General features: G+C 46.2%; 1 protein-coding gene across 2 annotated transcripts in view; it reads right to left on the reverse strand.

The window, feature by feature from the left end:
* MDGA2 (MAM domain containing glycosylphosphatidylinositol anchor 2) overlaps positions 1 to 21,847 on the reverse strand; it is a 401,452-nt gene that overhangs the window by 148,815 nt on the left and 230,790 nt on the right. For both annotated transcript variants that reach the window (XM_083732457.1, XM_083732456.1), the window contains exon 6: positions 14,777 to 15,046. In XM_083732457.1, the coding sequence (XP_083588583.1) occupies positions 14,777 to 15,046 (270 nt within the window). The remainder of the gene's footprint in view (positions 1 to 14,776; positions 15,047 to 21,847) is intronic.

Here is a 21,847-nt window from a genome sequence, read left to right on the forward strand (position 1 = left end):
CTTGAGTCCTGCAATGTGCCTAGAAAAGTTTTAAACAGGCACTGAGCAGTTTGTACTCGCTGGAAGACGTCTTATTCCTCAAGGAGCCACCTCAGCAGCTGGGAGACGGTCTACAGGTGTGTGAGTATCGTTCCTAAGCCCCAGGGAGGATGGCAGAGTCCCAGGAAAGTTTTTCTGTCCCGTTTACGCGACTCAATGGGAAAAATTGGCAAGATTGGAAGGCTAGAGTAAGGGTTTGGTTGCAAGCAAAAGAGTTGTGGAGTTGTACTGAAGCACCGCCTTTACAGGCAGCTGCAGACGCGTCTGCAGAAGACAAAGCAACAGCAGCAGCTTCACAGAAACGTGACAGGAAAGCCCAAGGTCTACTAGTTTTGGCAGTGGGACCAGAACAAATGCCTTATGTTTCTGAGTTAAAGAACACGCATGAGGTCTGGACGGTTCTGCAGCGGTTAAATTCCAGAAACACTGCGGGGGCCAAGATCCATGCTACAAGATGTTTGTTTGATTTACGTCTCCAACTGGGAGCGTGTGTGAAAGAACATATTGCCAAAATGGTGTCTGCCTTTAATCAACTAAGACAGCTGGGCATTCCTTTCTCTATGGAGCAGCAGTCATACATATTGTTGTCTTCTCTTGATAAAAGCTATGAGACTCTAGCTCTAACTTTGGAAGCTATGCCTTCAACTGAATTAACCCTTGAATACATTTCATCTCGGCTTGCAGATGAACAGGATAAAAGGCAAAGAGAAAGAGGTTTGTCTTTAAAGGGGAGTTATGCTGTGCCTAAGAGTGTTGATGCTGAGTTTGAGCACACAGTAAATGCTTTTGCAGCTAGACACTGTTTTCGCTGTGGTTCCCCTTCCCATTTAATTAGGAATTGCACACGTGAACCTGGTCAAGACAGCACCAAGGCCGTTACCCCTAGTTACCAGACAAGGAGTTCCAGGGGACGTCGAAGAAGAGGAGGAGGTCGTGGCTACTCCCACAGCACACAGCACATGGCTTCAGCAATGGCGTTGATGCAAGGGCGTGGCCAAGGCAGCAATCTACGCTGGTTGATCGACAGTGGTGCATCTCACCACCTGGTGGCGCCATCTAGTGTCCGTTTGCAGAATTGCAGACATTTGCAAACCCTTAAAGTTGTGACAATGGCAGATTCAACTAAACGTTCCTTAGAGACCGTAAACACAGTGTTCTTGAAATGTTTGCAAACAGAAATTGATGCCTACGTGCTAAAGGGATTGAAGGGGTGTATTTTGTCTGTGTCAGAACTTGATAGAAATGGGTTTAAAACTGTGTTTGAAAATGGGGTTTGCACTATTTCAAAGAATAACGTATCTCTTTTGCAGGTGGAATGCAGAGATGGGTTATATTATTTTGAGACAAGTCCAGATGAAGTTGAACAGGTTCATGCTAGTTGTGTGAACACGCCTACCCGTAATTCTTGTGTCCATTTATGGCACCGCCGTCTGGGACATATTAATTTTCAGTATGTTAAAAGGCAACCTGAATTATCAGAAGGGTGCAAAATGAACAAATGTACTAAGTATTTGGATTGTACTGCATGCAAAAGGGCGAAGGTTCATAGATGCAGCTATCCCAGTTCAGATAGGAAATCTGACAAAGTATTCCAGCTTGTGCATATGGACCTATGTGGCCCAATGCCTGTTGCTAGCATGGGAGGTTCGAGGTATGCACTGTGTCTCTCGGATGACAAAACAAAGGTTACATGGTTTTTTCCTCTCAAAACAAAAGCAGATACTGCAGAAACAGTTAAAAATTGGGTTCATGCAGTGGAACTTGAATTCGGTACTAGAGTACTTGCTTTTCAGACAGACAGAGGGTCAGAATTTACCGGGTCTGTGTTGCAGAATTTCTTTAAGAAAAAGGGAATTAAGCATCGTCTGTCTACACCTTATTCCCCCCAAGAAGGAGGCGTGGCCGAACGTAAAAACAGGGTTCTGCAAGAGTTGGCAGACTCTATGTTGTTTGATGCTAAACTCCCTCAAAGTTACTGGGCGGAAGCCTGGCAGGCGGCTACTCATATTTTGAACCGAGTATATAATTCTGTAATTGGCACTACCCCTTATTTTGCTTTATATGGGAAGAAGCCCAAAATTAATTACTTTCGGGTGTTTGGATGTCCAGCCTATGTACTTATCCCAAAAGCGTTAAGGAAAAAGGGAGGTCCAAGGGCTAGGAAACTCATCTTTTGTGGGTACGAACCACACGCCAAATCTTGGAGGTTCGTGAACCCAAATGGGGATACTACAAGAGTGGTCCTCAGTAGGAGCGCTGAATTTTGTGAGCAATCCGGATGGACTCACTTACATGCTAACCCTGACATTTTGAGAGATGATTTAGGCATTTATGCTGAGAATGAAAGTCCAGAGAGTAGTGAGCCAGAAGAGGATGGTGCACATGGTTCAGATGCAGATTCTGACCAGGCACAAGGTTCTTCTCCTAAGGTAGAAAAGCCAGAATCTAGGAGTGTTCCAACATCGCCAGTCAGTAGGCCTAGCAGACAGCAAAAGAGAAGCAGGTCGCCTGCAACACCAAGCCCAAGGGAGGTATCTAAACGGAGGTCTTTATCCCTAGAGGCACATCCAGGTATAAAGTCTGAGACAGATTCTGACAGCCAACGGTCAGAGGGGGCACAAGAGGAACAATTGCGCAGGTCAAATCGTGCCACAAAGGGCAAGCCACCAGAGCGGTTTAAGGTGACAAGTGTATACGTAAATATGGCACAGTGTGAGCCAGGTAGCTATATGGAAGTACAACAGCTTCCAAGCTCAGAAGCCGTTAAGTGGCAGGAAGCAATGGAAAAAGAGATGGCTTCAATGAAGTCTCTCGGTGTGTTTACAAGTACAGAGCTTCCGAAAGGGCAACAAGCTGTAGGTTGTCGATGGGTATATCGTTTAAAGCCCACAACTACTGAGGAGTTGCAATATAAAGCCCGACTAGTTGCAAAAGGGTTTTCGCAGCGCAAAGGTGTTCACTATTCTCAAATCTATGCCCCTACTTCAAGATCAGAGTCACTAAGAATGCTTTTAGCCTCTTCAGCTAAGAAGGGAAATAAGCTGTTTCATTTTGATGTCAATGTGGCTTATTTAAACGCAGACTTACAGGAGGAAGTCTATATGACACCACCACCGGGTTTTGAAGGAGACAAGCCAAACCAGGTCTGGCGCCTACACAAATCCATTTATGGGTTGAAACAGTCCGCCCGTAATTGGAATTCCTGCTTAAACGATGCTCTAGAGAGCATGGGGTTCAGAAAGAGCACAGCAGATGCGTGTCTTTATCTAAAAGGCTCGGGATGTGAACAAGAAGCAGTCTTGATATTCGTTGACAATTTATTATACAGTGGAAAGGATGATAAACTTGCACAACAATTTGCCACAAAGCTTGGAGAAAGGTTTCAGATAAAATCACTAGGCAATGTATCTGTTTATCTAGGAGTTAAAATTCAGCAAGATGAAAATGGGAACTATTGGCTCAGCCAAGAAGCTAAGATCCAACAGTTGCTGGAAAGGTTTAAAATGGACAACTGTGCTGGTGTTAAAACCCCAATGGAGCTAAGTTACACAAAGGATGCTCAAGCCGAGCAACAGGCAGAGTTCTCTAATCCCGGGGTTTACCAGTCAGCGATAGGCAGTCTACTCCACATTGCACAGTGGACTCGGCCCGATATAACATATGCTGTCAACATGCTGTGTAGACAAGCTGAAAAACCATCAATGCATGCTTGGCAAGGAGTAAAAAGAGTTTTAAGGTATCTCCAAACTACCAAAAGGTTTCGCTTAAAACTATCAGCAGAGGGCAGCACACAACTTGAATGTTGGGCCGACAGTAGTTGGGCAGATGCTGGACCAGATAGAAAATCAGTGTCAGGAATGGCGATAAAATTTGGAAATGCACTAATTGGTTGGAGATCAAGAAAGCAATCACTTATAGCTTTAAGTTCAACTGAATCTGAGTTCAATGCATTATCAGATGTATGTAGAGAACTGGAATTTTATAAGCAACTGGTACAAGAATTGTTTGGAGAATGTTCCCTACCTATCAGAGTGTGGGAAGACAACCAACCTTGTATTAAACTAGCTAAATCAGGTCAATTCAAGGCACACACAAAACACTTGGATATCCGTTATCAAAATGTATGCCAAAGTGTAAAACAAGGTTTAATTGAACTAAAGTATTGTCCAAGCCAAGAAAATCTCGCAGACGGTTTTACGAAAGCTTTGGGTCCGCAATCTCATAAATGTTTCTGTTCAGGTTTAAATTTGAATTAAGGTTGGTACAGCTCAGTGTTACGAGCGAGAGGGGGTGTTGCTATCAAAGGGTTAAAAGGTAGCAGAAACGCTCTAATCACTGAGCAGCTGGAGGTCATTAGGCTTCCAGGAACATGAGTTTGTATAAATAGTCTCCTGTGTGTTTGTTCTCCCCTCTTCTCCCTTTTTTGGGCGTGTTTGCTGAGATGTGTGGTTCTTCGCCAGGGTTGTTTTTGTTTTTGTAAATAAACCTTATCTTTGAGTTACAAACCGCATGCTCCAAGACTCCTCTTTGAAAAGATACTGCCTCTCCTGCCCTTCTTCAACTGCTGTGCGAAATACTCTGCTGTAGTGGGACTTGTGACGATGGAAGCGCACTGGGCATTTACATTAAACTAATTAAAGTTTAATGGGACATACTGGAATATAAAACCCCAAGGTGGCTGTCACCGATGGAAGCGAAAGCTCAGAAAAAGCTCAATATGGAGGCTAAATGGCCAAAATATTGGGAAATTCTAGAACAAGATGGAGATAGACTTAAATTGCAGAGTTTTGAGTAATTAAAGAATAAAGTGCGAGATTGGCTCCATTACTATCAGATAATGGAGGCATATAATTTGGACAAGAAAATTGGCTTCCAGGTGGAAAAATCAAAATTAGAAACAGAATTGTTAGAACCCAAAACAAAGAATTTGTCAAGAATGTATAACTTGCTGTTGAAATGGAACACTCAGGATGAAACGGTTAAATCTGCTATGATAAAATGGGCACAAGATGTTGGACATAATATCATGTTCGCAGACTGGGAACAGTTGTGGAACACCGGTATGAAATTCACGGCATGTAATGCCCTAAGAGAGAATATTATGAAAATGATTTACAGGTGGTACATGACCCCAGTCAAGCTTGCAAAAATCTATCATTTGCCCAATAATAAATGTTGGAAATATAAGGAAAATGAAGGCGCATTCTTTCACCTTTGGTGGACGTGCCCAAGGATTAAGGCTTTGTGGGAGATGATATATAATGAACTGAAGAAGGTATTTAAATATACCCTTTTGAAGAAACCAGAGGCCTTTCTCCTGGGCATAGTTGACCAATCGGTGTTAAAGAAGGATAGAACTTTCTTTATGTATGCCACAACAGCAGCAAGAATACTTATCGCAAAATATTGGAAGACACAAGAACTACCCACTTTGGAAGAATGGCAGATGAAAGTGATGGACTATATGGGACTGGCAGAAATGACCGGCAGGATTCGAGATCAGGGAGAAGAGTCAGTGGAGGAAGATTGGAAGAAATTTAAAGATTATTTACAGAGATATTGTAAAATTAAGGAATTTTAGAATAATGTTGGATTGGAACTAAGTGGTTTCTAGCTGTGATGGGTTAAAAGAATACAAAAAAATGGGTTTATATAAGTAAAAATCTAAGATTGTAAGAATTTAAGAATAAGATTTGGGTAACAAAAAGAGGGAAAGAAATTGTTGAATTAATAATTTGATTTGGAATACAAAAAAGGGTGGTCCGAGGAGGTCCGAGAAACAAGTAAATGAAAATTAAGGAGATGGAAAGAAGGATTGTTTTTAACAATTTTTGTTGGATATTTTTTTTCTGGTTTTTTTATTTTTTGTAATGTAAAATCTTTAATAAAAATTATTATATAAAAAAAAGAAAGTTCCCATTTTTGGGATTTCCATTTTAGGCAAAAATCTGGCTCTTTTCAAAGAGGGGAGAGTGGTTTTAAGCCATGGCTCACTTGCTATGAAGCACCAGCCATTTCCCACAGATTCAATTTAACCGTGTCTCCTCCTTAGCATGAACAATATTTATGGTACAGTGGTATCTTGGTTCTCAAAGGCCTTGGTTCCCAAACGCCAAAAACCCGGAAGTAATTATTCCAGTTTTCAAACGTTTTTCGGAAGCCGAATGTCCGATGTGGCTGTCGGCTATTGTTTCCGGGGTGCGCGCACCAATCAGAAGCTGTGCCTTGGTTTTTGAACATTTTGGAAGTCAAACGGACTTCCGGAACAGATTAAGTTTGGTGCTTTTGTTATTGCTATTTACTTTGCGTTTTTGTTTTTGAGGCTTTTTGGGTTCATTTGTTTTTGTGACTGTGTGGAACGCAGTTCAGCTACTGATTGATTGATTGTGTGACTGCGGAAATGGATAAAAGCCCCCCATCCAAACAATGGCTATCATCAGTACAGGTAAAGAAAAAAAGTTGTTTTAATTCTTATCATCTACAATACTGTCTTATTTATTTTATAGTACAGTACATTGATTATTGCTTCCATTTTATGGATCAGTGGTCTCGTCAGATAGTAAAATTCATGTTAAATTGCTCTTTTAGGGGTTGCTTTTAAAAGTCTGCAATGGATTAATCCATTTTACATTACTTTCTATGCGAAAGCGTGCCTTGGTTTTGGAACGCTTTGGTTTTGGAACGGAATTTAGTTTGAGAACCAAGGTACCACTGTATTTATAGGAGGAACCTCCCACAAACAGAGGACTGAGCATGCTCAGGGAGCCCAGAATTTTGATTGGCTGATGGGGAGTTAGGGTAACTAGGATGATGGGATGGAATAGCCCAGAAGGAGGCCATAGCAGGTGAAAACTGAACAGGAACTTTCCACGCTGCACCATTTTACTGCAGATCCAAATTTACCTACTGTCTACCTTGTGACACCTCCACCCCCCCCCCAATGCCGCCGCGAGCCACACACTATAAAACTTGTCATCCTGAGGAGTCCATAGTTTTCTGGGTAATAAAGTGCAAACAGAGGTTACGACCCTCATGAAATAATCACAGCGGGATATCTCTGACACCGCAAAAGCCCTCCGAGGCTATTATGATTAATCTCTGGTTCTTATTAAAAGCCCCCATTGCGAATGAGGCTGTGTTCTAGTGTTATTGCCCTATTGAATTACAGAAAGAAAGAGAGAAAACACGATTTATATGAACTACTCGGTTCGGGCAGATTAATGTGCCACATTGGTGCTAAGCAGCCAACACAAAGCAACTGGCTCACCACAAGAGTTATTCGTATTATTTTTAGTTGTAAATTGGGAAGTCTCACCTTAAATGCAAATGGAATCAAATTTCCCTCCCACCCCTACTTTTGAGAAAACTTATTCTGATGGAAGAATGGAGGTGTCCTAACCACACACTGAGAGAGACACACCCTGAGCTGTTTGACAGTGCAATAGATTCCTCCAGAAAGTGATGGAGTCTCCTTCATTAGAGGTTTTTAAACAGAGGCTAGATTCCCACTCCCAGTCCTCCATGCATTGTACTAGATATCCCTACAATTCTATAATTCTAAAAAACAACAACTTATTGGTCACCTTTTTCCTAATTTGCAAAAATACAGTGGTACCTTGGTTCTCAGACTTAATCCATTCTGGAAGTCTGTTCCAGAACCAAAGCATCCCAAAACCAAGGCATGCTTTCCCATAGAAAGTAATGCAAAATGGATTAATCCATTCCAGACTTTTAAAAACAACTCCTAAAACAGCAATTGAACATGGATTTTACTATTTATGGATCCATAAAATGAAAGCAGTAATGTACTGCAGTCACAGAATCCATCAATCAGTAGCTGAACTGGGTTCCACACAGTCACAAAAACAAAACAAAAAAAGAGCTACAAAAACTCAAAATAAATAGCAAAAACAGACAGACCTCAGCATAACACTCAAAATGGAAGCATAACACTCAAAACGGAGTATGTTTGTCTTCTGAAAAACATTTGCAGACCCGGAACACTTACTTCTGGGTTTGCAGTGTTTGGGTTCCAAGTTGTTTGAGTACCAAGGTGTTTGAGAACCAAGATACCACTGAAATTCAAAGCAACTTACAGCAATAAATATGGAACACCTGCATTAAAAGCAGTATATTAAAAAAATCTGAAACACATTCATGTTTTTAAAAGGCAGGATGAAAGCATCCCACCCACAGGAGGAGGGCCCAGATAATTAAAAACCAAAGGTCTGGCAGTAAAGAAATGCTTCAGCCATCTCCCCACCAATCTTTACTGCATCCCCACCCATCAAATGCGATTTGCCATTTCTTTTGACGTTCAGACACCAGTTTTTCTGTCGTCTTAACAGCTTAACAGCTGATCGCTGAAAGCCGCTAGACCGCTGTAGCGCTAATCCTCTAAGCTGTCAATGGGCTTGCTTCGCAAGACGAAAAAACCGCTAGACGAAGAGAATCGCGGAACGGATTCTTTCCGTCTAGCGAGGCACCACTGTACAACATGAAGTCAGGGAAGCAGTATCATAAAAACAGAGATGCATTTTTTTTCTTTTTTAAAAAAGTATGATAAAAATAGGAATTTGGTGCTAAAAGGCTCCGATCTTATGGGCCAGGGAACACCTGGAAATAAAGATATGTCTTTACAAAACACCTGAAGCAAAGTGATGGATGGTACATCACATACCCACAAAATCCACTATATCACAGAGGCTGACACCACCGCTCTCCATTTCTCTGCTTGCCAGCAAGATCTATTCCCAATCTGGACCTCTGCAATAATGGTGGGAGAACACAAGGGGGGGGGGAAATCCAGCATACACAAAGGACCCTGAGTGAGATGTACCCATCACTCAAAATTCAGGAAGCCCCTGTGTGGTTTCTCACTTGTGCATATTCTTCAGAACATAGGAACTCAAGATGCGCCTGCTGGATCAGTCCAATGGCCCACCTGGCCCAGCATATGGTTCTCACAGTGGCCAACCAGATGCCCCAATAGGAAACCAACAAGCAGGATCCAAGTGCAAGAGCCCTCTCGCCTCCCATGGTCTCCAGCAACTGGTATCAAGAAGCACTGCTGCCTCTGACTGTGGAGTCAGTCATGGCTAGTAGCCTCTGATGGTCCGTGAATGTGTTTGATCTTCTTTCAAAACCATCTAGGGTGGTGGTCTTTGCTGCCTCCTGTGGGAGCGAGTTCCAAAGTTCAACAAGGCACTGCACAAAGCCACTTCCGACCTCAGGAGGAGGTGGTGTTGCGGGCTTCACGCCCCCAACATGCGCACAGGGGCTGGCTTCCAGCCTCTGCACGATTAGGGGAATCCACGGCCGCGTCATCTCCTGGCCAGCCAGTCGGTGTGGCCTGCTCCATTTAAGGCAGGCGCGGCCGGGGATCTCCCTCTTTGGCCGCATTGGTATGAGTGTTGCTATGTAGATGGATGGGGGGGGGGGAGGAAGCGCCATCATCTCCCCCAGATATTGAAGAGTAGTCCGATAAAGGATTCCGGGGGGCATGGCCCTGTCTGAAGCCTATGGAGGTGAGGGCCTAAGGCACGCCCCTGAGCGGTGACCCCGGGGGAGTTCCTAGTTGATGTGCATCAGCAGGACTCCCCCTACGGGTGGTTAACCCTTCCCGGACTTCAAGCGGATGGGCTGAAGCCAGATAGCCAGTTAGGACCAATGCCTAAGCCAATCCCACTCATCACCAATCAAGTTGTGGCCAATTTTTGCCCATTAACCTAAAATAATGGTGTCACGTGTCTTTATTCCTACTGGGGGGAGGCAGGAACTTGCCACGCAAAGCACCCTGAGTCTGGAATGGTGCACTATGAAGGGAACAAAACACCAAGGCAGTAAATGACCAGAGCCAAGAACTGAGAGACAGAGAAACAACAGAAGACAGACCTGGACGCCAGATGGAGAAGACCAAGCAGCAGAGGAGCACAGGAGCATAGGAAGATTCCTTATTCTGATCCAGACCAAAGGTCCCTCTAGCTCAGCATTGTCCACACTGACTTGCAGAGGCTCTCCAGGTGTTCAGACCAGGGTCCTTCCTGGTTCTACCTGGAGATACCACCGGAGGTTGATCCTGGGACCTTCTGCATACAAGGTAGGTGTTCTGCTAAGGAGCTATGGGCTTTTCTCATGCATGCCCAGACTGCAAGGGGATTCTGGGGATGAATTCCCCTTTAGCAGTTGCGCACCTGTGCAGACTGTGACCCACCAAGCCCAACCACAGCTTTTGAGCCATGCATGATAGCCAGCTCGCTGGATCACCACCTGGTCATGGCAACTGGCCTTGCATGTTCCTATGACCCTTGTAAGCGAAGCTGTCAGGCGTCTCATACTCCCAGCTGGGTCAACCAAGGCAGTAAGGTCAAAGGGGAAGAGCTAGACATTGAGTGATTCAAGAAGTCCTCAATGGCAGAACAGGAGGAAGATGACAAGTGGTGTGTTACAACGGCTGTGAAGGTGGATGAAGGCTGCAGCAGATAGGAATCTACCCATGCCATCGGAACAGAGCCTTACTGTGAAGACTGTACGTTGGTCAGCGTGCACTCATCTACACACATAAAACACATTCACACACAGGCGTCTTCCAAAAACCCATCCCAAACCCAAACCCCAAAAGCCCCATTGCGATCGGCAAATGATAATGGTGGCAGGAGTGTGAAATCTGGAAGCCCCTAGTCATGAACCAGCACATGGGCTGTGGATACAGATTCAGTCACTCTGACTCAAGGAACGAGGCAGTTGAGCAGCTCAGCAGCTGTATCCAGGACTGAGCAGCCCTTTTTAGGATCCACTCTGCTTGCCCCGTAAAGGGAGAGGGGCTGGGAAAGGTGCCCTAAACATAGTCTGCCTCGCTTTTCCCCTGACTGGATTACCACACTCAGTGGGGACACCACCCAGTGGTCATAAAAGGAGGTGTGGACCCAGAATTGGCCTCCACAGACACTTAGAGACTCACTGTTAAAACTGTGTTTACGGAAGACAATTTTACTTGGCTACGAGGGATCGCAGAAGAAGAAGAAGAAGAAGGCCAGCTAGTTTAGAACACCTCCTCCAATGGTTTGACATTAACCCTGATGGCACACTCTTCCACTGTCTCTTGAGACAGACAGATGCCAACAATGGGTTTGGCATGGTGGGTTACACATGGAAAGAAGCCTGGTCCGCAGTGATTAACCAAGAGTTTGAATAAGGACCAAATCCTCCAGATGATTAGGGTTGCCATATATTGAAGAGCAAAAATGAGGACACATTTGCCGGCACCTGGGGCAGAAGGGGGAGGTGGTGCAGAAGTGGGCAAACGTCCCTTCAAAATATACAAAAACGATAACCTGATACTTTCCTGCATCATGCAAAACACGCACAGTATGTAAAGTGGTACCTCGGATTAAGAACTTAATTCTTTCTGGAGGTCTGTACTTAATCTGAAACTGTTCTTAACCTGAGGTACCACTTTAGCTAATGGGGCCTCCCGCTGCTGCCGCACGATTTCTGTTCTCATCCTGAAGCAAAGTTCTTAACCCAAGGTACTATTTCTGGGTTAGCAGAGTCTGTAACCTGAAGCGTATGTAACCTGAGGGACCACTGTATATGTTTTGCACTTGGTTGCCTAGTACTGAGTAGGCCACATAAAAAGTAGCCCGCTCCCGTACCCCTGGACATTTTCGCAATTTAAAAATTCTGCCTGGACAGAAATTTTACCCCTGAGAAAGAGGACACGTCCTGGAAAAAGAGGAGGAACGGCGACCCTAGATGAAATGCCAAGTGTGAAGCTTGGTTGGCGAGGCAGCAGTTGTCCTAAAGGACCATCCTGGGCGCTAGCAAAAACTCTGGGGCAATGGCCTGTCTCCTCCGTCAACAGGCAGGAGCTGACATCTGTCCCCAATGTAAAGACAGCTTTAAAAATAGCACAACTATTTCTTCCTGAATTACCTTCTACATGTGTGCCATGCTAAAAATAGTTGTTGTTTCTAAAGAACGCCACTAAAAATAACTGAAGTTAGGTCAGGAAATGGTAGAAAATGAACTCCTCAGACAGAGACCTTTTCATCCCAATGAGAAAGCTTGTTTGAAGCAAAAAAAATGTCTTCAGCTGTTTCCAGAAAGCACCTGTGATATCTGGATGCTGTGATGCGGCGCCACAGAACAGGGGCAACCACATTCAAAGCCCTGCACTGTGGAGAAGGCCTTGGGTATTCAGGGGGGAACCCCCAAGGAGAAGTTAAAAAACACGAAATTAAAAGACGCCTGCTTCTTGGGAGAAAAGCAATGGCAAACCTAGACAGCATCTTAAAAAGCAGAGACATCACCTTGCTGATAAAGGTACATATAGTTAAAGCTCTGGTTTTCCCAGTAGTGATGGATGGAAGTGAGAGCTGGACCATCAAGAAGGCTGATCGCCGAAGAATGGATGCTTTTGAATTCTGGTGCTGGAGGGACTCTTGAGAGTCCCATGGACTGCAAGATGATCAAACCTCTCCATTCTGAAGGAAATCAGCCCTGAGTGCTCACTGGAAGGACAGATCCTGAAGCTGAGGCTCCAAGACTTTGGCCACCTCATGAGAAGAGAAGACTCCCTGGAAAAGACCCTGATGTTGGGAAAGATGGAGGGCGCAAGGAGAAGGGGAGGACAGAGGACGAGATGGTGGGACAGTGTTCTCGAAGCTACCAGCATGAGTTTGACCAAACTGCGGGAGGCAGTGGAAGACAGGAGTGCCTGGTGTGCTCTGGTCCATGGGGTCACGAAGAGTAGGACACAACTAAACGACTAAACAACAACAAGGAGAAGAAGAAATCAATCAGCTTGTTTCTCCAGTTACCCGGTCCTGAGATAGGACAGATATAAACACACAAAATGGAATCATAGAATGGTAGAGCCCAAGATCGAGTCTAATCCCCTGCAATGCAGGAATACACATTCTTGGTGGGATAGATAGGAAGGAGAAGGTTCATTTCATCAGCTTTGCTGGAGGCCCTGTTCCACCAGGCACCTCTTGCCCCAGATTGTCCCAGCTGGTCAGAATAAGAACTGTTTAGAAATTGATGCCTGAGAAACCCCTACGAAGGAACAGTGGCAAGAAAAATGGATGGACTATGCAGAACCGGCAAAACTGACACACAGACTACGGGACAAGGACAACTGTGACTTTAAAGAAGAATGGGAACCCTTTACAAAGTACTTAAAGAAACAACAAAATGAATTGGACTCCTTGGCAGGTTTCGAATAAACAGACACAAACTTATTGGTTGTTAACATAATGGACAGATGATTTAAGGATCTTGACAATTTGATAATATGCAGAGAATAATATGTGTTGAAAAATCAGAGAGAGGAACTGAGGGAAGTCTCGGGGTGGTGGGAGGGAGGGTTTCTTTTTGTTATGTTGAAATTTTCAATGAAAACTATTTTAAAAAAGGAAAAAAAGATATTGATGCCTGAGTTCCAATTTTTATTTTCCTCCTCTCTCCCTGTTCCTATTCCCTTGTGTGTCATGCCTTCGGCTTACTACTACTACCACTACCACCATAAGTGCTATTTTTCTAGAAAAAGAGGTGCTGGAACTCTCCATGAACGACTCCCTTGTTCTCTTATAATGGCAATGGTGCCCACCTTAGAGGGGCTGGAACTGAGTCCCAGAGAGTTCCAGCTGAAGAAAAGCTCTGATTATGGTCATTGTAAGCCTGCAGGTATCCCTGAAGGAGCGTTCTACCTGGACACTGAGGTCCAGCTCTGAGGGCCTTCTGGCGGTTCCCTCACTGCAAGAAGCCAAGTTACAGGGAACCAGGCAGAGGGCCTTATCGGTGGTGGCACCCACCCTGTGGAACGCCCTCCCACCAGATGTCAAAGAGTAAAACAACTACCAGACTTTTAGAAGACATCTGAAGGCAGCCCTGTTTAGGGAAGCTTTTAATGTTTAATAGGTTATTGTATTTTAGTGTTCTGTTGGAAGCTGCCCAGAGTGGCTGGGGAAACCCAGCCAGATGGGCGGGGTATAAATAATAAATTATTATTATTGTTGTTGTTGTTGTTGTTGTTGTTGTTATTGCCTTATTTTGCCTGTTTGTAAGTCACTCTAGGAGCCCTAGAGTGGGGCACAAATGCTCTAAAAAACACACACCCCAGAACAAATAAATAAACATAAGGTCTTCCACATACGCTTCTACCCAAACCTTGAAGCCTACCAACAGAGGGGCAGCCAGTGCAGATTATTATTATTATTATTATTATTATTATTATTATTATTATTATTATTATTTTATTTATACCCCACCCATCTGGATGGGTTTTCCCAGCCACTCTGGGCGGCTCCCAACAGCCTACAAAGCATAGCTGTCAACGTTTCCCTTTTTAAAAGGGAAATTCCCTTATTCCGAATAGGATTCCTCACAAGAAAAGGGAAAAGTTGACAGCTATGCTAAAGGTGCTATATCCTGTGGCATTTTGCCCCCAGAGGCCATTGAGCCTCCACGTTCTTCACCAGCTGGACCCACCTCAAGAGTAGCCCCACACAGATGCACTTTGCATGAATCTGCACCTTCCAGCCAGTAAGCCCAGTTCCAACGCCATTCCATGGGTCTTCCACCGAATGTTTCAACCCTAAAGAGTCGCGCGGTTCGCCGGGATTTGAACCGTCTCCATCAGAGGCATGGAGACCCAGATCTCATGCCAATTCCAAACCACACAGGCAAAGAAGACCCACTCTCATTCCCACAGAAGGTGGCCAGCGGCTCTTACCTCGGACGATGATGTTGGTGGACTTCTTTGCTGGGTTCCCCACGTTGTTGTTGGCGATGCAGCTGTAGGTGCCGTCGTCTTCAGAGGTGATGGCTGGGATGGTCAGTGTCCCCCCCTTCAGGACCGTCTTCTCAGGCAGGGCCCCCACCGACCGGACCCAGGTGAGGGTGGGGAGTGGCTCCCCGCCTGTTGTGACGCACACCAAGGTGATGGCCTCCCCAGGATTGACCACAATGGGGTCGTCCACCAAGAGCTTGATCGAGGGAGATGCTGTGGAAAGAGGACCAAGGGGCAAGTTGGTCAGGGTTCAAGGTCAGCGCGAAGAAGGATGATAAAGGAAGAAGTTAAAAAATGTGTGTGTGGGGGGGAATTATTACACCCTTCGAAGAATTAGTGAAAGGATATAGAACAGATGGGATGTGGGTGGTGCTGTGGGTTAAACCACAAAGCCTAGGACTTGTTGATCAGAAAGTTGTCGGTTCGAATCCTCACAATGGGGGCAGTTCGAAAGCATACCAGTGCACGTAGATAAATAGTTACCGCTCTGGCAGGAAGGTAAACAGCGTTTCCGTGCACTGCTCTGGTTCACCAGAAGCGGCTTAGTCATGCTGGCCACATGACCTCGAAGCTGTACGCCGGCTCCCTTGGCCAATAAAGCGAGATGAGCGCCACAACCCCAGAGTCGTCTGCGACTGTACCTAATGGTCAGGGATCCCTTTACCTATAGCACAGATAGGGCCAAAATAGTTTCAAAACTGTATAAGGTTTTATTAGACAAAGGGAAATCACCAAAGGAAAGTTTGGAAGAATATCGGAAGCTAGATATTCAGGGACAGATTTTAGATAAAGATTGGGAAAGGATCTTCCGGCAACCACCTTTTGTTGCGACCTCTAGGATAATCCAGGAACAAGGGTTGGAGTTGGTACAAAAATGGTATTATACACCTGTAAGGTTATATCATATTACAAAATGTGGAAGTAAGAATTGCTGGAGGAAATGTGGAGTGATGGGAACATACAGTCATATGTGGTGGGATTGTCCATTAGTTAATAAATTCTGGAAACAGATTGGTATAGAAATATCGGGAATTGTGGGCAGGAAGGTGGAAATATCTAAATTAATGGTTCTTATTAGCCTGAGTAGCACTGAGTTAAAAACAAATGTAAATGGGTAAAATTGATGGTAATTGCAGCCAGACAGTTTATAGCAAGTAATTGGAAAAATGCAGAAGAGCTAGGGGTGAACCAATGGTGGGAAAAACTGAATAATATTATAATTTTAGAATATCTAAATGTGAAGATACACAAAATGAAAGGGTTTAAGGTCAATGAGAAAACCTGCTTGGTCCTTATATATTCAATCATTCATAACTTTTCAAAAAAAACACCAAACCCCCCCCCCAAAAAATAAAAGAAAGAGGAGGATTGGTTTGAGAAGATATTGAATTATTTGGGTAGGTTTGAACAACTTGGGGCAATTAAAAGTTAAATAAACCTTGTGGAGGGAGGAGTGTTAATGTATATAGAACCGTACATATGGTTGATTTGAATATGTTATTATTGATTATGTATACCAAATGTATCAGCCACCTGGGGGGTTTCACTGTTTGTGTTTTGGTTGTAAGTTAAAAAAAAAAAGAATATCAGAAGAATTTTGGGAATTATAGGGACAGAACAAGCTAAACTGCATAGAAATTGATTTATATATGCGACTACAGCAGCAAGAATGCTTCTCGTCCAAAAATGGAAAGAAGCAGAAGTTCCAGCAAAGGAAGAATGGATACAAAAACTTACGGAGTATGCAGAAATGGCAAAACTTACCGGAAGAATAAGAAATCAAGATAACAATTTTTTTTTATAAAAGAATGGAAATGGCTTGTTGAATATTTGCAGATAAATTGCAAACAGATAAAAAAAAAACATTGGAGGATTATGGTAATAAGCTGCAGTTTCATAAGAGTTTATATTTCAAGAAAATAATTAAATGAATTTGGATATGCAGAATATATTGAAAAATAAATTTAAAGAACTACAGAAAGAGGAGGAAGGAAGTCAAACTTTGAAATGTTAAAATGATTGTAAAATGAATGAAATGGATAAATTTGAAAAGTATAAATTCATCTAGAAGGCATTGATGGCCACACTGGCAGCATTGGGGGGGGGGGCTGGGCACCCACAAAATGTTGACTGTGGGTGCCTGGCCTTCACCCGCTGCTGCCACCCAGTGGCGTAGCGTGGTGGTGCAGGGGGGCCGGCCGCACCGGGCGCAACATCTGGGGGTTAGGGTTAGGGGGCGCAAATTACTTGCCTTGCCCCGGGTGCTGACAACCCACGCTACGCCACTGCCTTCATCATCAGCGGTGTGGCAGGCAGAAATTCAACAGGTGGAACCTTTTTCTGGCATGCTGGTGCAGAGGTAAGGAAAGCGTGACTGTCTGCCTGACGCGAGGCTGTTCGAGAGCAAAAGTGGCGAGCCTGCGTTGTCCCTTCGCTTCCAAGGCTACAAGGAAGGAGATGCAGTTCCTTCCTTGCCTTTGGGTGACGAGCTGCATTTTGGGGGTCGCTGGAGGCAGTGGCGTAGCGTGGGGGTGCAGGGGGGGGCGGCCGCACTGGGTGCAACATCTGGGGGTTAGGGTTAGGGGGTGCAAATCCATGGGTTAGGGGGCACAAATCCATGGGTTAGGGGGTGCAAATTACTTGCCTTGCCCCGGGTGCTGACAACCCACGCTACGCCACTGCTGCCACCCGCTGTCTTACCTGCCAGACCCCCCCCCCAAGGTCGCAGCAGGCCCAGTCGGGCTCTCCCATAGCCAATGGCAGGCTCCGTCGGACATCCCTGTGGCTATGGCGGCTCCCACGGTGCCTTCCCCTGTCTCATGTGATCTCATGCGCGTGCCCCGGGCACCCACAAAATGGAGGCAGAACCTGGTGCATTTGATGGCCACCAGCTTGGATGGCATTAGAAGAGGATTAGACAAATTAATGGAGGAGGAGATGTCTCTAGGTGACTGCTAGCCTTGAAAACCAGAGGAGGGGAGAGTTGCCATGGGAATGGGATACTGGAATAAATAGGCTATGGACCTGATCTGTCGTTCCAGAAATGGGCTGTGCCCACTGTCCCCTTCCAGCCACTGCCAACTATCCCTCTTTCCCTTATCGCAGGGATAGGCAAACTAAGGCCCAGGGGCCAGATGCGGCCCAATCACGTTCTCAATCCGGCCCACAGACAGTCCAGGAATCAGCTTGTTTTTGCATGAGTGGAATGTGTGCTTTTATTTAAAATGCATCTCTGGGTTATTTGTGGGGCATAGGAATTTGTTCATTTCCCCCCACAAAATGAAGTCCGGCCCCCAACATGGTCTGAGGGATGGTGGACCAGCCCACGGCTGAAAAAGGTTGCTGACCCCTGGCTTATTGCTTGTTGGCCATGGGTAATTTGCTATTTCAAGCCTCCGCCGTGAAGCCACCCCATTTTATCACTCCATTCTGCTTATTAGAGGGGCTGTTTTCCTTATCGGGGGATTACAGGCATCCTTGGAGCGAGGCAAGTTGTTGTTCTGCCTACTAAAGGAATAATTTATATATTGTAACGCGCACACAGAGACATGCATACACTCCTCAACCCAGATAATTCCTTAATATGTTGACATTGAAAAGAATTTCTCTCCCCCCACTCTCTCACTCTCTCTCTAAAAAAAGCATTAGACAAAACAGGCTGACACTTAATGGCGAGATTAAGAGCCGAGGCAACCTTTTTAGTCTGGACCTTAGGAGAGAAGATAAAAGGGCAGCTTATGACATGATTTCATTACACAGCGCCACACCGCTAAGGCAGGCAGATTGCAGGGGATCATCTTTCCTTAAGCAACCCATCAGCATCTAACATCCGCATTGTGCTCCTCGCCACGAGGGCCGTGAAATCTCAGTCGAGAGGTGGGCTTAATCCACCCGCCATGCCTCGCAAAATGAGCATGAAGTCATCGCCGGAGCAGCGGCTGAGCACTGCAGGGCTGGCAGGGGCCAGGGAGGTCATCAACGTTGCCTGACTTCGACCCAGCAGATCATCGGAAGCCCTGCTGCCTCCGACCAAGGAGGAAGAGCATAGCCCATGGGTAGGCAAACTAAGGCCAGGGGCGGGGGGCGGATGCGGCCCAATCGCCTTCTCAATCCAGCCCATGGACGGTCCGGGAATCAGCGTGCTTTTACATGAGTAGAATGTGTGCTTTTATTTAAAATGCATTTCTGGGTTATCTGTGGGGCATAGGAATTCGTTCATTTCTTTTGGCAAAATATAGTCCGGCCCCCCACAAGGTCTGAGGGACAGAGGACTGGCCCCCTGCTGAAAAAGTTTGCTGACCCCTGGCATAGCCTATGTAGCATTGTAGTCAAAGCACTGGACTAGAACAGGGGTCAGCAACCTAAGGCCCACGGGCCACAAGCAGCCCACGGGGGTCGTTTAACCAGCCCACGAGGCACCCCCGAACCGAGCCGCCTGCTCAGTAAGTCCCTACATGTGGTGCTAAACCGGTGCAGCGTGGCGCGGGGACTAGCTTCCGCGGTGCTGGAAATCACGTCTGCTCAGATGCAGACACCAGAAAACAAGTCTGCACAGATGCTGGAAATTGTGGTCATGCGCGCTCATGCACGTGCACGATCCGGCCCACAGTGGGATCTCCGCTGGAGTGAACCGGCCCAGGCGAGGTAAACCTTGCCGACCCCTGGACTAGAACCTGGGGGAGCAGGGTTCAAATCCCCACTCAGTGGGTGACCTTGGGCCAGTCCCTGCCTCTCAGCCTAGCCTACCTCACAGGGTTGTTGTGTGGATGAAATGAGGAGTGCAAGAACTGTGTTCACCACCTCAAGCTCCTTGGAGAAAAGGGTAGGATAGAAATATTATTTTATTATTCTGATGGTGGTGATGACGACGACGACGATGATACATAGAGCAAAGAGAGGTGTAGTACCTCTGGTGTCACGCTCCTTTGGGGGTAGTTTGTCCACCTTTGGTTCCCACATTTGACTGGCTGGCTGAACCAGGTAAGGGGAGTCAATGGGTCTCAAACCCTCAGCGAGTTAGGGACTTCCCCTGCATGCCAAGACAGGCTGCGGCGGACTGAGTGGATGAGGCCCAAAGTGGTTCCAACTGTCAAGAAGGAGATTTCTGCACCTGCTGTACAGGGAATCTGTCAGGAGCTTGTCCTACACTCAAGTAGGATCCTGGTAGAGACACATGCCTGACTGGCATGTTCCCTCTCTCCTGGTCGATCGTTCGGGAGCTTCAAAAGCTTTCTTCAGCCTGAACATCATAGCGACCGATACCAACAGACATTGGCACACTTAGGGATCTGCAGAGTCTTCGCAGTTTGTGTAACAGACCTCAGCAGCTCAGCATTTTGGCTAATCTACTTTATTTACATATCAACACACATGGAGCACTGCAACATGGCTCCCTCTCTCTCTAGCATCAGACAGCAAAGAGAAAAAGAACAAAGGACAATAGTCCCACTTCACGGAACACAGGAACACAAACATCCTGTCTCCATCACTTCCCACACGGTGGAATGAAAACATACACCGTCATGTGATAGACGACAATCCCATGACTGCAATCATGGAGCAGGAATTCTAACATCAACCTGAGAAGGTAGCCCATCTAGAAGAAGGAAAACTCCATCCTAAACCTCTGCTGCCTTGTGAGATATCTTCAGGAGAAGAAAAGACTCAAGAGTAAACCCCACACAAATCCAGAGTGGAGTCCCTAAGACTGTTGCGTGGCGCCTTGCATGCCTCCTTATGGCAACTCTTGCGCCTAGGCTGGTGCCAAACGTCTTGCTCTCCTTTCCTGTGGACTACGTCAGCAAGGCTGGGTCTTGTCATCTGGGCAGCCCAGGACCTCCTGGCACACTGCCCAGGCTGGCACCTCAGGGAGGTCATGTCACGGTCCGGTTCACGGGCAATCGATGTCCCGGCAGGGGACGTCAGGACCGGGGGCAAGATGGCCAGGTGGGAGCAGGAACGGGGGTCCAGAACCCAGGAAGCCAAGAGTCTGACGGTCAGAGAGCCAGGAGTCAAGAAGTAAAGGGTCCAAGGATCAAGAAGCAAGGAGTCATGAAGTCAGGGGTCCGAGGGTCGAGAAGCAAGGAGTCATGAAGTCAGGGGTCCAAAGATCAAGAAGCAAGGAGTCATGAAGTTAAGGGTCCGAGGGTCGAGAAGCAAGGAGTCATGAAGTCAGGGGTACGAAGATCAAGAAGCAAGGAGTCATGAAGTCAAGGGTCAAGAAGCAAGGAGTCAAGAAGCCGAGGTTCAAGGATGAGGAAGCAAGAAGCCAAACGCAGCAAGGCAGGAAACGTGTTGCTGTGGCAAAGAGCCGAAGGGAAATGCTGACCTTATATCCCTTCCCGGCTCTTGCCACCAGGTGCTGTGAGTTACCAAGCAGCCTCACCTGTGAGCCTTGCCTCTCCAGAACAAACTTAGGAAGGCCCCAGTCCTGCAAACTTAGGAAGGCCCCAGTCCTGCCCCAGGCCCTTGGTCACAGGGCCTGGCTCCTGCACGCACACCTGACAGGTCACTCCAGCGCTGCTCATGCAGCGGTTTGACTTCACCCCCAGAGGTGAGCTCCATTGCCTCCTAAGACAGATGTAGGCCAACAACAATGTTGTTATTTATTGTGGCTCCTCAGGAGGTCTGTGGAGCTGTTCTGCACACTAGAGGAACTGGGCTTTTAGTGCCATGGCACCCTCCCTTAGAACAGCCATCAGAGTGGCCCAACCAGATGCGCATGGGAAACCAGCACACAGGAGTCAAGCACATGAGCTCTCTCTCCTTCTATGGTTTCCAGCAACTGGTATTCAGAAACATCACCGCCTCCAGCTGTGGAGGCAGAGTGGAGCCACCCTGGCTAAGAGCCACCAATAGCCCTCTCCTCCTCCTCCATGAATTTGTCTAATCCACTTTTAATGCCATCTCGGTTCTTGGCCATGACGGCCTCCTGTGGCAGGGAGTTCCACCGCTTAACTGTGCACTGAGTGAAGAACCACTTTCTTGAATCCGTCCTGAATTTTCCAATGTTCA

The sequence above is a fragment of the Podarcis gaigeae genome (assembly GCF_964106915.1).
Source record: "Podarcis gaigeae genome assembly, chromosome: 1".
NCBI classification, from domain to species: domain Eukaryota; kingdom Metazoa; phylum Chordata; class Lepidosauria; order Squamata; family Lacertidae; genus Podarcis; species Podarcis gaigeae.